The sequence below is a fragment of the Hemiscyllium ocellatum genome, chromosome 20 (assembly GCF_020745735.1).
Source record: "Hemiscyllium ocellatum isolate sHemOce1 chromosome 20, sHemOce1.pat.X.cur, whole genome shotgun sequence".
Taxonomy (NCBI): domain Eukaryota; kingdom Metazoa; phylum Chordata; class Chondrichthyes; order Orectolobiformes; family Hemiscylliidae; genus Hemiscyllium; species Hemiscyllium ocellatum.
Window position 1 is genome coordinate 22,240,228 of NC_083420.1, and position 15,897 is coordinate 22,256,124.

Sequence of the window (15,897 nt, forward strand, 5' to 3'; positions counted from 1 at the left end):
AATTAATTGACATCCTAGGATCATGGTTTGATCGGTGGCCCACTCCAAGCACTTGTTCATTCCATCCCTGACCCCTTGTTGTCTCCCTCCCAGCAGTCGTCGCTGTGCTGTCATGCTATTTATTGTTGCCGAGAACAAAGCAGAGAGTGGGATAGAGGCAGCAAGAGGTCAGGAGCAAAGGTACCAGGGAGGAGATGACTGGGGGAGGTGAGGTATCAGTGAAACAAGAGTTGGGAGGGTCACAAGGAATGGGAAATCTGGGCAGCAAGGATTCCGTAGAGCTGCAAGTGGAGTGAGGATGATCTTTTCTTGGCTGCCAGTGGCACCTGCTTGCACACAGTCAGGATTAGCTTCTGGATCTAGACATGCATTGATGGCATCAACAGCCAAACTTACTCTGCCACTGTGTGGTCAGGAAGTGCTCCGTTCCTTTTTAGTACAGGAGCATTTGGTAATTGCATATATTGAAAATCACCCTTGCATTCACAGCAAAAAAGTAAAATATATGCGTGAGGTGACTGGAAAAATATTTCAGTTCAAAATTTAATGACTGCTAATCATATTGCCTTTATTTTAATTTGAATTTCTAAGCTCTGAATGTTTGACATTTAAGTAAGCTGTAAAATGTACCTAGTAGATTTCCTCTCCTACCCTTCATGCACACATTTGCAAAATGCAACTTTTCATATCAGTAGCCGTTGTTAAGTTGCTAATCATTTTCTTATTCATGAGCATATATATTTTTAAATTGTAAGTCTGGTTTAAACGTAGCTCTCAAAAATGATTTTATAGTTAAACCCATTGAAGTAAAATTCAGATGCTTGATATTGGAAGAAATCAGAGTAACTCATCTATTGCAAGTCTGTCCACTATCTACAAAGCACAAGTCAGGAGTGTGATGGAATACTTCTACTTGCTTGGATCGGTGCAGCTCCAACAGCACTCAAGCTTGACACCACGCAGGACAAAGCAGTCAATGTAATTGACACTAGATGCACTCCCCTCACCACTGACGCTCAGTAGCAGCGGTGTGTACTAATTACAAAATGCACTGCAGAAATTCACCAAAGATCCTCAGATAGTACCTTCCAGACCCATGACCACTTCTATCTTGAAGGACAAGGACAACGGATACTGGAGAACACCGTTATCTGGAAGTTCCCCTCCAAGCCATTTGCTGTCCTGACTAGGACATTATCATCCCTTCACTGTCACTGGGTCAAAATTCTGGAACTCTACCCCTTCCGCCCCCAACCCCTCCTAAGGGCATTGTGGGACACCTACAGCATGGACCTCCGGTGGTTCAAGAATGCAGCCCTTCTTAAGGGCAACTAGGGAAGGGCAATAAATGCTGGCCAGCCAGTGATGCCCATATCCCATGAGTGAATTTAAACAAAAAACATTATGGCTTTGTTCAAGATTACTAATGATGTTCAAAATAGACAAAATTAATATTTCTGTATTCTTTATCCCAGTTCTTAGCAACCATCAATACAAGGGAAAATGACATTCAGAGGTTCATTACTGAGGGCTGCAAAGAGGCATTACTCGAAGAGAAGAGACGTTTCTGCTTCCTTGTGGACAAACATTGCAGTTTTTCCCAAGATCTAAGCAATTATCATGAAAAGGTCTGTGTAATTGAACTATTGAATGGGTCTTTTTTTTAAAGTCATGTGTTAGCATTGGGATCAGACTTTGAAACAATTAAACTATATAGAACTTTAGGAGACAGTGTCATAGTTGCCATTAAACTAGTAGTCCAGAGGCTCAGGCCAGTGCTCTGGTCTCATGGGATCAAATCCCACCAAGACAGTGGAAGAAATTTAAATACAATTAATAAATCTAGAATACTATATCAAGTTAGTCTCAATATGGCAACAATAATTGGGTGTCATAAAAACCAATCTGTTTCACTAATGTCTTTTAGGGAAGGATATCCACAATCCTTGCAATGTGACTCTAGACTCAGTTGTGTGGTTGATTCTTAACTATCCCCTGAAATGGCAAGCTGCTCAATTTAAGAGCAATCAGGCAGATGATCTTGCCAGCAACACCCAACTCCCATAAAATAACTTTTTTTAAAAACTGAAAATAGCTGCACTTGATGTTGTATGATGAACCTGATCATCAGTTGTCCCTGGGCAAGTGAAGACTTACATAAAATGTCTCTTCTTATAATACTGTAAAATCATGTGTCTATAGTTTAAATTCTATACTTCTCCAAAAGGTGGTAACTATAATATATGGAAACAGCTATGTGCACAGTATAGATCATAAGCTACAGAATCAACTTATTGTCCTTCTAGATTTTAAAAGCAGATTTTAAAAATTATCATTTTAATTCAATAAACATTACTGTTTTTGTCTTTAGGCCAATGGAATCCTTGGTGCCAAAATAAACAGATGGAAGGAGAAATGTTTTGATGCTACAAAGATACCTGAATTTTTAGGTGAAGATGACAGCCCACCAACGTATATATCCAGAACTCCTCAACCTTCTCCATTGATTGGACGATATACTGTGAGTAGCATTTTTTTTGGCAGGGTTAGGGAAAAGGAGACAATCTTTTTTCTTAAATTCTGCTACATGCTTGTTGTAACATTTCTCTTGTTAACCATGGAGAAATAATTCTATTCATTCGCAAGACCCTTTTCTATTTCTCTTACAATGAGAAAGCAAAAATGAAGATAGAAGGAAGAATTCAGAGTAGAATATGCTCATGCACTGTTTAGGAATGGAATTGCAGCATTCAGGAGAAAGTGAGGACTGCAGATACTGGAGATCAGAGTGGAGACTGTGATGCTGGAAAAGCACAGCAGATCAGGCAGCATCCAAGGAGCAGGAGAATTGACCTTTTGGGCATAAGCGCTTCACCATTCCTGATGAAGGGCTTATGTCTTAAACATCGATTCTCATGCTCCTCGGATACTGCCTGACCTGCTGTGCTTTTCCAGCACCACACTCTCAACAGGAGAAACTGAGGCCCTCAATTGTAGTTTTAAGAGGGGCAGTTGACCAGAATCAAGCTGGATGAATTGTGTGACTGAGAGCATCTGGGCAAGGTTTTTAATCTATTGAAGGGAGATAGGTAGCATTGGCTAGGCCAACATTTATTTCGGGTGAAATTGTGACTTAAGCCCTTATGTGCGATTTTAGGGTGGAGTGAGCATTTTCACATCTAATTCTGATTGGACCAGTATTAATTTCTCACCTTGTTATGCCTATCTGAAATGCCTCATTTTAATCAATTGTGAGCAAATGTGTGGTGGTTGTCTGACCTACAGTTGGCTTCAAGTGCCAAATTAGCATGTCTAAACTATTTCAACTGGGAATGAGGAGTAGACTGAATTCAAACAATGTCTGAGACTGAATTGATACTTCACTGACTAATCAGTGTGGAAGAAGAACAGGTATGTGAGAAGGCAATGTGATTTAAATGTTTGTTCTACTCTGGAATTTCTGGTGTGTAATTCCACACAGGATTTGAGTTGAAGAGTATTAGGTGGGTGAAATCGGTCTTTGTTAATAAAATACTTGTAATGAAGACCTCTGTAACAGATCAGTATAGTTAATTTACAGTACCCAAAACATTTTGTTTTCAGAATTAAAGCAAAAAGTGCAATTATCTTGCATAAATCTGTTTTCACTGACAATTATAAATTTGTTGATTCTTATATTGTTTTTCCGGTGCATTCGTTTGCTGTATTTCCTATGCAGATGTAAGGATACTGATGAGATGTTCAACATTTAAGATTTTACTTGAGGTCTTAAAACTATAATTTTTAAACTTTTAGTCTATTCCTTGTCTCTAATTCTTGTCATTTGCATTTGCTGGATGTTGGCCCGTGGATGCCAAAATATTACACAGGATGGAAAGTTAATTTTGGAAAACTTTGCACAGCTACTCCTCCACAGAGAACTTCATAAACAAGCTATTTCTTTCTTTGCCGAACATCTAAAAACATTTCTGACTTCCCTTATCCATTGATGCTGTAGCATCTGACCTGATGCCCGATCTGAAATAAATCAGCAGAAAGCTGGAGTTAAATCTGTGGGCTTATTTTGTTCTTTTTGTGAATACTTATGTTAAGAAGGAATAAAGGTTAGCATTCGTTTTTAGGTAGCATTGACTTTTGTAGAAGTATATTAAAGCATTAATGTGAAGGCAAACTCATCATTGCTTGATTTTGAAATTTACAATTGTGTATTCAAAACATAATTTTAGTTGAGGCTAATAGTTTCTTAATGTTCTAAATACTATAAAAATAAGACACCCAGGATTTCAAATGTATCCTTTCAATAATGTGACTCTTTTGCTGGACTTCTGTCATTTCAGGATTTTTGTTTAGAAAACATTTGTTCAAGAATAAAATCTAATTTTTGAAGATACTCCTTAAAAGTCTTTAATTTCACGCAAGCATAATTCTGTATTGTAATTAGAATAAGTTAGAAGTTGAACCACTAGTAGAATTCTCTCAGGAAAGTATTAGTTCAAAATAAATATTTGATCAAACATTTCCAAAGAATGTTAGAAGTCGCACATCAGTGCAATGGCTAAATATTATGTAGAGCTTATGAAAATGGTGTGACAATCTTTCAAGATAAATGATTGATCTCTAAATGAATAGGCACATGGTTTGTTTAGAAAACACCCATGTTTTCTTTGCATGGAACATGAAAGAATCTAAAAGCAAAGAAATTTACACCGTTGGAAAGTAGCAGGGACATTGAAGAAACTGAAATTCTATACTTTGATACCTGCAATGCATAAAGCACAATATATTATATGTATTGCTGATATTTGGCTTAACTACTAATTTCTCTTTCATTTCTTTGCATCCTCTATGGTCACACATCTATATTGAATTCTTGTCCCTCAATACTTAAATCCCTACATTTAGATTAGATTATCTAATGTGTGGAAACAGGCTGTTCGGCCCAACAAGTCCACACTGACCCTCTTAAGAGTTATCCACCGACCCATTTCCCTCTGACTAATGTGCCTAATACTATGAGCAACTTTTAGCATGGCCAGTTCGCCTAAAATGCACATCTTTGGAGTGTTGGAGGAAACCAGAGCACCTGGAGAAAACCCATGAGACACAGGTAGAACGTGCAAACTCCACACAGTCATCCAGGGTTGGAATTGAACCCAGGTCCCTGGCGCTGTGAGGCAGTAGTGCTAAACACTGTGTCACTTTCCATATGATGTATAGAATCCCCCTTCTATATAATTTTCTTTAATCCTTCCAAGAATTGTTACTTCAACCTTGAACTTCTTTGTAACCACACTTCACCCATCTGGTATTCCAATCTTAGTGGGGCCTTAAATCCTCCACCAATGTGCATGTGCACCATGCACATTTACCACCTCCCTTTTCTTGGTGTGTAGATTCTCAACCAGTAACTGGTACTTCTTTCCCCACAGCCTTTGAGGGCTTCATAGAAATTCAAGAATGCTGTTTTCTGAATTTGGGAAATCATTCAAGCAATATCTATCCTTTATGAATTTGCTAAATTTTACTAGATTATCATATGCATGTTGCTGATAATTTCATTATGTTCAACTATTGGTGCCATATTGATCTGTAGTTGTATAGATTTCATTTATTCCCTTTAATATAGATTAAACAAGCCTGATCCCATTCTGGTTACTTGGTTCATAACCTCTAACAAGGAGTATACTTGTTTTTTGTTGCACAACTGAAAGAAAGAAATTTAATCCAGAAGTTAGTTCAATGCAACATCCTAAAAATTGTATGTGAACAAACCAATAAATATTAAATGGTTTCCTAGGTACATGACCCTGCATTACAAAATAATTTGAAAATACCACCGGCTCCTCCTGGAAGAGTTCAGAAAAGTCCTCTACCAGATATGTTTAACAACCCAACTGCTCAACGTGTGGCCCCTATTGAGAGAAGCAGTGATGGATTAGGTAAGCAAAGGAACATAATTATTGTGTAAGTGTAAATTTTGAGTGCAATCTAGGTAGTGTTGCCTGATTTGATTTTTTTTTAAAATATAAGTACAAGTGATGTGTATGTTTGGGTTTCTAAGAGTGATGCAAGCAAGGATTTCTGATCATACTGCTATTGAATGTCATAACAAAATGGAAGAAGGCAAAACTCTATGCAAACACATTCAACCCCATGCGCAGACCACAATTTATCAGCCTCCAGCTACCAAAGAGATTTCTTTTTAGTGATTTCAACAATGTTGATTTTTGGTCCGTAGAAATAGAATAGTCACCAGTTCAATGAACTTTATAATGAGTTTTGCACAAAAAGATGTTATTTCAACCAGTATGAAACAAAGCAAATAAGATTATCTCTTGAATGTGATCATTTGTATGAATTCAGTTTTCGTGATAAAATCATTCAAAAAATTTTAACCTGCAGTCTCTGGTAAAGGTATAAGTTAATTTTGTTGATGAAGATTTGATTAAAGAAAAGTAGATACAACTCAATTGTGGGCGGCACGGTGGCACAGTGATTAGCACTGCTGCCTCTCAGCACCAGAGACCCGGATTCAACTCCCGCCTCAGGCGACTGACTGTGTGGAGTTTGCACATTCTCCCCGTGTCTGCGTGGGTTTCCTCCGGGTGCTTCGGTTTCCTCCCACTGTCCAAAGATGTGCACGCCAGGTGAATTGGCCATGCTAAATTGCCTGTAGTGTTAGGTAAGGGGCAAATGTAGGGGTATGGGTGGGTTTCGCTTCGGCGGGTCGGAGTGGACATGTTGGTCCGAAGGGCCTGTTTCCACACTAAGTAATCTAATCAATTGTTTTGTAATATTGGTAGCAACAGTCATAATCTGTAAAAAATGGATGTGAATATGGAGAAATGGTTAGTACATTTGCAGATGACACCAAATTTGTGGTGTGGTGGACAGTGAAAAAAGTTATTTCAGAGTGTAACGGGACTTAATCAGATGAGCCGATGGTCCAAGGAGTGCCAGATGAACTTCAATTTAGATAAATGAATGGTGTTGTATTTTGTTAAGTCAAAGTAAGACTGGCCTTATACAATTTATGGTAAAGTCCTGGGGAGAATTGCCAAAGAAGAGACCTGGGGGTGCAGGTTCATAGTTCCTTGACGGTGGAATTACAGGTAAACAGTAGTGAAGGAGGTGTTTGGTACACTTTATTGGTCAGTGCATTGAGTACTGGAGTTGGATTGTTGTGTTATGGCTGGACAGGATGTTGGTTTGACCATTTTGAAAAACTGTTTTTGATTTTGGACTCCCTGCTTTAGCTAGGACGCTGTGAAACTTGAAAGGATTCAGAAAAGATTTACAAGGATGTTGTCTGGTTTGGAGGGTGAATAGACTGAGGCTATTTTCCCTGGAGCATTAGAGGCTGAGGGGTTGCCAAATATACAAATTTATAAAATCATGGGGCATGGATAGGGTGAATAGCCATGGTCTTTTCCCCAGGGGAGTGGGCATAAGTTTAAGGTGAGAGGGGAAATGTATAAAAGGGTCCTAAGGGGCACCTGTTTCACACTACAGGTAGTACATGTATGGTATGAGCTGCCAGAGGAAGTGGTGGAGGCTGGTACAATTGCATCATTTTAAAAGACATCTGAGTGGGTATATAAGTAGGAAAGGTTCAGAGGGATATGGGCCAAATACTGGCAAATGGAACCAGATTAATTTAGGATATCTGTTTGGTTTGGACGAATTGGACCAAAGGGTCTGTTTCCGTGTTGTACTATGATTGTCTGACTCTAAGCATAGAAAGTTCTAGATAGGGGCGTTTATATGTTCAAGAACCATTACTGCAAAATTATAAGAAATAACTTCCTTTTCCTACATTATGGATATGGAATTTGGTCTTTCATTTAATACAGCACTTACTCATGAAGTGTTCAAAAATGGATTCTAAATATGGTTTCTTAGAAAATGTTTCTATTTTGAAGCTATACTTTTCTGGTTCCTATGTTGCTACTTTTTTAAAATGCCAGAACATTGTACATCTCTGAACTAATCAAGGAATAAATTACAGCCTAAATAGAATACTGTTAATGTATATGTCTTAACTTTCCTGTCTGACATGTGAGAGTTTGTTTTCATCCTTTGTTGTAGTTGTGGCATTCCTATATAGTTAAGGTACAGTACAGATGCTGTAATTGTTGAAAGTTAATAGTCAACTATTAAATATGATTTACACAGAGGACGCAAATCTAACAAGATCCATTTCCGTTGCAACTGGATTAAATATGGTTCAGAGGCCAAAGGTGAAAAGCATTTTTCCACATACAGCAGGAAATAACAAAAATATGTTGAGCTTCGCAGAAGGTGATGTGTTAACACTGCTGATACCAGAGGAAAGAGATGGCTGGCTGTATGGAGAACATGATATGAACAAAATGTGAGTCCCTCATTTTCTTTGAAACCATTACAAGATTTTAAAGTTGAACTTGTGTTGCTTTAGGAACATAGGCAAAGGAGTAGGCAAAATGTTGACGAGGCTCTGTTAATAGCATTCTACCTCTGAATCACAAGGTTCTGAGTTCCTCTCACTTCAGGATTTGACCACGAAAGTTGGAGCCTTCATGCTGGTGCAGTACTGAGTGCGTGCTGTACTGTTGTAGACACCACCTTTTCAAAAGAGGTCACACCTAGCTTTTTGGATAGACAAAGCACCCCACAGCTCAATTTTGAAGAAAACAGGGGGATTATCAGCAGTGATTTGTCCAATATTTATCACAGAAACAGATTGCTGGTCATAGTCATATTGCTGTTTGTGAGAATTTGTGTGCAAATTGCCTACTGTTTCCTATAATACAATGGCAACTATGCTTCAAAAGTATATAACTGACTGCAAAGCTATATAAATTTATTTTCATTTTTGATTGTTCAACTCCCTAAGACTGTACTGCCATGCATTTAGGTCATATTTGTGTCTGAACTTTGTTTACCCACCTCAGCATCTTACTCTTTGACACCTTTACCTGATGAAAAACAGTTGACTCATTAAATTATTAAAAAATATAAATTGCATTACATTTATAAAGATGCTACTGTATTTTGAAAACTATTTTGTAAACTGCTGACTTATTCTGTAATACCTTACATCTTATGAACTATTATTTCTAAAGCTTGTTTTCAAAGTTTAACATAGTTCATACTCAACGCCACCATATCTGAGGGTTCCTAGTAGTTTTTGGCCACTAATATCGGCCCTAGTTCAAACTCCGTAACTAGCAGGAGAATCTTACAATTGTACAGAAAAATGAGCCACAATTAGGAGCAGAATTGTACAGAAACATGAGCACAATTAGGCTTTTTAGTCCTCAAACCTGCTTCACCATATAATAGGATTTTGGCTGACCTAACAATGGTTTCATCTCCACTTTCCTGTCTATCCGCCATTTCACCTGCAACTTGCTCATTGGTCAAACCACTAGCAAGTAGTCCAAAAGAAAAACAGAAATTGCTGGAAAATCTCAACAGGTCTGGCAGCATCTATGGAGAGAAATCAGAATTAACTTTTTGGGTCTAATGACTCAAGAAGTCCAATCTTGTTTTCCCCAAACATTTGCACAGCAAAAAATTGAACTTGCATTTATGTAGCATCTTTCAAAACCTCATGGTCCAAAATGTTTTTGTACTTTTGAACTGTGGTCTCTATTATAATGTAGGAAGCCAAGTTCAGAAAAAATCACGTAACAGCATTTAAATATTGACCAGACAATCTGTTTCTTTGGTATTAGGCAGAGCATAAGTCTATTTAATTAAGGTATTTTCAATAACTTGAGGGTAAATTGCTTCAATATTTTGAACAAACTTTCAATGCAGAATTAGGGCTGACTGACTTAGATCTTTGGGTGTATCATGCAATTTGAATGTATTATAATGAGGGTCACTGGTGTTGTAGCTCCTAGTTTCTTCTTTTCACATTCACAAGTGTTTCGGTTAACTTGGGCTTAAATTTATAAGGTACACCACTTGCCAGGATCAGCTGTGTAGACTTGTAATTACTACAGGTTAAGAAAAATATTTTGCTGTGATTCCAATTTGTACTGACGACTTACTGCTTGTGACAGGTTAAGGCCACCAGGAGATTTTCAGTCCCCATACAGACCCTATCTAACTGAGGGTGGCTTAGCATTCAGTTTCAAATGGAGCAGCAGAATCACGATGAAACAGAATCATTTAATGAGGATCCATCCCATCAGGTGTTACTCCAACAGAATATACAAGCAAACACTGCTTGTGTAATGATATTAATAAAAGATATAGCAAGTGCATCCTTCGCTAAAGAAGCGTTTGGACAAAGCTGCCTTTTATTCCATGAGAATTTACAGTTCTGTCTTGGTGATTATGAAGGTGACCATTGCATGAGTATGCTTGTTTGAGGAATCCATTGTGGATCTGAGGAATCTGTTGCGATGCTTTCGGGATCAGACTCCATTATAATGTCTTTATGATGAAAGAACTTGCCAGCTGAACCTGGTTCAGACTGTCTCAGCCCATTGAGCCTGCAGTAATTGAAATGCCACATAGCCATTTGTAAAGAAGTCCTGAGGCCCAGAAGTGTCCAGAGATAATAAACAGCATTTGAAAGATAATTTCTGCCCTTGACTCTTATAGATTCCACTGAAAGGTTTGGAGGGTTTGCTGTCTGAAATTGCTGATCTAACCACACCTTAAATTCTAAGATAAAAGAAGAGGAACAAGTAAAAGGTTTGCCCTTGGCAGACCCATTCCAATCCAAATGCAATTTAGAATAGTCAAAAGAAACTAGAAAATTGGTGGCACCAAGTTAAGCCTCAAGTTCTTCTTATCCTGACCAAAATTCTTGGGTTACTATGTCTTAGTTGCAACTAAAAGTAAAATTCCACACAGGATAATTAGCATATAGTTCTACTTTTTTGCTGGAGAGGAGCTTGTATTCTCTTGCAACTTTGATAATTTAGTCCCTGTATCAACATCTATTCTAACAAGCTTTTGCACATGAAATGGTCACCTTCATGACAATTCTGACTTTAATTACCAGATTCACATCAGTCCTGTATAGCAAGGTCCTGAGCGTAAATAAGTTTGAATATTGTCGTATTTGTAAAGAATACATTATCTTCAATTAGAGTCTTATTACAACTCATCTTAAATTTCTGTATTTTAGTTTGAGTTGTAGCCATTCTAGATAAATTGCATTACAGCTTATGCGAGTAGGAGTTTGGACTATATTTTGTGTTTTACTGGTATGTAGAGTGTCCTTTATCTTTGAGTTATGGCTATTCAAAAGTGCTAAGATGCTGGATGAATCTCAAACTGTCCTTAGTTAATGTGCAATTACCAAAAAGATTTTTTTGTTTTTAAAAAGGCTGAGTTTAGTACTACTATAGTTCACGATGCATCATTCTGCATTAATTTTATTTTGTTTATCTACCCTTTTTATAGTAAAGGTGCATTATCAAGGTTACCAAAGTATCTACAGACTGTTAAAACTAAGATCAGAATTTTTCCAATACACTGTCATTCAGCAAAGTGTACCTGAACTAGGTTTCAAAAAACTGTACAAAGCTGCCATTGCAGTCTGTTGCAGAGTTTACTGTTTGACAGCTATGTTCTGTTCAGGCTTACTTGAACAGTAATGAAGTACCACAAACAAACATGATCAAGAAGTGTAATAAATAATATACCACTTCTCATGCTTGATGAATGTGAGTAAACATAATTTATAATACATGAGGTGCACTAAACTTATTTTAAATGCATAATCTTCTGTCTTTAAGACTCTATCAAGAATAATTTGCTTACACCATTTTCCATTGTCTCTTATTATTTTACTGACAGTATTTGACTGTGCTCTTGTGTAGAATGTAGTCATTTTGTAGAATAATGGTTTGCTTTTAAATTTCCACCTAGTATTAATCCTGACTTCATGATATTATTTACAAAACATGCGACTAAAATAATTTTTTTGTTTATTCATTCTTTGAATATTGGTTTAGTTGCAAAGGCTGACATTTAACACCTGTCCCTATTGCCCTGAGGACTAGGTGGTAGGTTGACCTCTTCAACCCCGAATAATCCATTTGATGAAGGTATTCCCATTGTGCTTTTGGATAGGGAGGATTTGACCTTGCAACAATGATTAATCTATTTCCTTCATGCAGGTCCAGTGAGCATTTATTACAGATAAGAATACTTTTTTTAAAAAAAAGTTGATACTGATCAGATGAACATGATGTTAAAGATCAGTACCTTGTTCCTACTTTAATTTGTTAAATATTATTGTGTTTTGAGTTTGTGGTGTTTTTGTATACATGCAATCTCTATTGGGTCAGCTGAGTTGATGGTACAAGGAAAATGCAGATTGAAATGACATTTTTGGACATCGTAGGTATTTGAATATAGTAGTGTGTGACATAATGTCAAAGGAATTGGCTGTCAAACTAATGTGCCGGATACTGAATACAATCTTTAAATTGTACATTGTTTCTAAAACTGGCATTCAATGACTTACTGAATGATAAATTAGCCTGGAAGTTTTAGACATCTAAACAACTGTTTGACCTTGATGCTATGGTTTCTTAAGTTATTTAAATTTCACTATTGGATTTTTAATTTTGCATTTTGCTGACAACCAATCAGTATGCTCTGTTGCCTCTCCTTGTGTTAGTCATATTTATTCTAAATTGATTTTGTGTGTTTTGGGATAGAGTGTAATTTACAAGCCTGAAACTGGATCCCACACCACCTCCATTGATTTCTAGTTTTAATAAAGACAGTGTGGTGCACACAAATAACTTACTTAAGGCAGTTACATAGAAACATAGAAAATAGAAGTAGAAGTAAGTCATTTGGCCTTCAAGGCTCATCTGCAATTCAATAAGATCATGGCTAATCATCCAACACTGTATCCTGTTCCACTCTCTCCCTTTACACTTTTTTTTGTGTTAGCCCCTAGAACCATGTCTAACTCCTTTATTGAAAAAATGTTTTGGCCTCAACTGCTTTCTGTGGTAATTCCATAGGCTCACTACTCTTTGAAGAAATTTCCCCTTGTCTCAGTCCTAAATGGCCTACCAAATATCCTTAAACTTTGGCGACTGGTTCTGGACTCCCTGGTCATTAGGGACATCCTTCCTACCTTGTGCTGAGAGAATTTTATACATTTGAGATCCTGACTCATTCTTCTAAACTCCTGTAAAAATAGTCCTGACCCAACTAGTTTCTAACGATATATCAGTCCTGCCTTCCCAGGAATCAGTCTGATAAACTTTTATGGCACTCCCTTCATAGCTAGAACATTCCTTCCTCAGTTAAGGAGACCAAAACTACTCCAGATGATGTCTTGCCAATGTCCTGTACAATTCCAGCAAGACAGGAGCTTTGTAAATTATCTCTGTAAATCCATGGACTGTTTTAAATCTGGAAAGCCAGGCCTGATCCAAGCATGCTGAAATGTAAATGAATTTTTTTTACTTGGTAGATTTGGAGAGCAGTTTTGCTTTGAAATGCCGTATCGTGCATTTAAATGACAACATTGTCAAATGGTGAATAAATTCTTCAAGTTCTTTCAGAAACCTTTTTAAACTGTTCATAATAATATCAAACCTGTCAACAACACAGCAGAATATTAATGTTGAGGTTGATTTAAACTTTTACTTTTGCTTCCTATACAGGAGAGGTTGGTTTCCAACATCTTACACCAGGCCATTGGAACAAGGTCCAGACGTGACACCTGCACCCAGGTAATGTATCTTTCAGTAACTGTAGTGTTAAAGTGCATGAGTTAACCCCACTGGTAGATGACTGGTTTGTTCCTCAAACTTGTGTTGTGCTTCATTGGAACATTTTTGACCGGGTCTGCTGCACTGTTAGCATGAGAGCAAGATTGTTTATTGAAATGGCAAGCAACTGGAAGATAGAGGGCATCCTTAGAGACAGAGTAAAGGTGTTTTGCAAAGCAGTCCCCCCCAGTGAGCATTTGGTGGTGCCAATGCAATGGACTAGATTGAAAGGAATACAAGTAAAATGCTGATTCACCTGGAAGGTGAGGAAGGAGAACATGATGGGCTGGTGTTACACCTTCAGTGATTGCACGGGAAGGTGCCATGGGGAAATGAGAAGTTTAGGAGTAAGGTAAGAGTGAACGGAAGGAATGGTCCCTGTAGAATTCAGACAGTGGCAGGGAGATGAAGATTTATTTGGCATTCTGCTGGAGGTGGCAGAATTGGACAGAGAATGGTCTTTTGAATTTGAAAGCTAATGAGTGGGAAGAAAGGATAAGTGGGACGTTGTTCCGGGAAAGAGGAGGGGGAGGGGTGGTGAGGGCAGAAGAGCGGAAGATGAGTTGGTTGAAGGCTCTGCCAGTCACAATGGGGATGTGTGCGACAATCCTCAGTTGAGGATAAAGGTCATGTTGGAGAGAGTTTGGTAGAAAGTTGGCATCGTTGGAATAGAGAGAACACAAAATCTAGCAGAATGGAATCGAATCTGTGCAGTGAGGAGGCCACTGGTGGGCTTATAATGGATATTAACAGACAGTCTATTTTTAGAAATAGAAACAGTGAAATCAAGGAAGAAATCGAGGGACGGCACAGTGGCTCAGTGGTTAGAACTGCTGCCTCTCAGGGAGCTGGGATTGATTACCACTTCAGGCAACTGTCTGTGTGGAGTTTGCACATTCTCCCCGTGTCTGCGTGGGTTTCCTCTGGGTGCTCCGATTTCCTCCCACAATCCGAAGCTGCACAGGTCAGGTGAATTGGCCATGCTAAATTGACATTGGTGTTAGGTGCATTAGTCAGGCGTAAATATAGGGTAAGGGAATGGGTCTGGGTGAGTTACTCTTCAGAGAGTCAGTGCGGGTTTGTTGGGCCGTAGGGCCTGTTTCCATACTGTAGGGAATCTAAGTTTTTAAAAAAAGGAAGAACCTCAGATGGATAAGGTAAAGGATGCAAGTTTAAAGCAAAGCTGATGAATTTTTACAATTCCACATGAGAGCAGAGAGCAGCAGCAAAGACATCAAGTATGAGAGAAAGTGTTGTGTGTGAAGCTTGAACTGTACTGAAGCAGAAATGTTTCACATATGCACAAAGAGACCAGGCATAGCTGCAACCCATGTGGGTAGCAATGGCCACACCTTTGACTTAATGAAAATGAGTTGAATGAAAGGAAAAGTTGTTCAAAGTGAGAACAAGCTCGGCCAAGTGTAGGAGAGTGGTGATGGATGAGGGCTGTGCAGGCCCATTTACAAGGAAAAAGCAGAACCTTCAGACCACCCAGATGGGGAATGGGCATGTAAAGGGATTGCACGTCTGTAGTGAAGAGGACAAAGTCAGAAGTCACATGACACCACGTTATAGACCAACAGGTTTATTTGAAATCACAAGTTTTTGGAGCATAGCCCCTTCATCAGGTAAAGTGAGAGGGAAGCACACAGAATTTATGGGCAGTTGAGATCAAGGACAGAGAGATCAAAAGATCATACAAATGGTGTGAGTGGAGTGTCAAATAACAGGTCTCTGTAGGTGACCAAGAGTGTTAGACAATGAGAATAAAGTGTCAACAACTGAATAACAAGCAAAGGGATGACCTATCATCAGACTGATTTGGAGATGCCGGTGTTGGACTGGGGTGTACAAAGTTAAAAATCATCAGACTAAATGAGGCAGAGAGATATACTAAAAATTAAAAATAAGGTGGTGTTGGAGACAAATCAAATGACTAGACTAACCTGGCATGAAAACAGAAGCTGGTGGAAAGGTCCAGCAGCATCTGTGAAGAAAAACCAGAGGAAAGGTCACCAAACCTGAAATATTGACTCTGATTTTCTTCTCCGATGCTGCCAAACCCACTGAGCCCTCCCCAGTCCTCCCCTTGCTCCTGACTTACAGCATCCGCAGTTTGTTTGGTTTTTATTTGACTGGAATAACATGA

At 38.4% G+C, this 15,897-nt stretch overlaps 1 protein-coding gene across 1 annotated transcript in view; it reads left to right on the plus strand.

The window, feature by feature from the left end:
* Positions 1-15,897, plus strand: part of baiap2l1a (BAR/IMD domain containing adaptor protein 2 like 1a) — a 147,939-nt gene that overhangs the window by 80,123 nt on the left and 51,919 nt on the right. Inside the window, exons 7-11 of the mRNA XM_060840564.1 lie at positions 1,476-1,628; positions 2,372-2,521; positions 5,798-5,939; positions 8,176-8,374; positions 13,641-13,709. Of these exons, the coding sequence (XP_060696547.1) occupies positions 1,476-1,628; positions 2,372-2,521; positions 5,798-5,939; positions 8,176-8,374; positions 13,641-13,709 (713 nt within the window). The remainder of the gene's footprint in view (positions 1-1,475; positions 1,629-2,371; positions 2,522-5,797; positions 5,940-8,175; positions 8,375-13,640; positions 13,710-15,897) is intronic.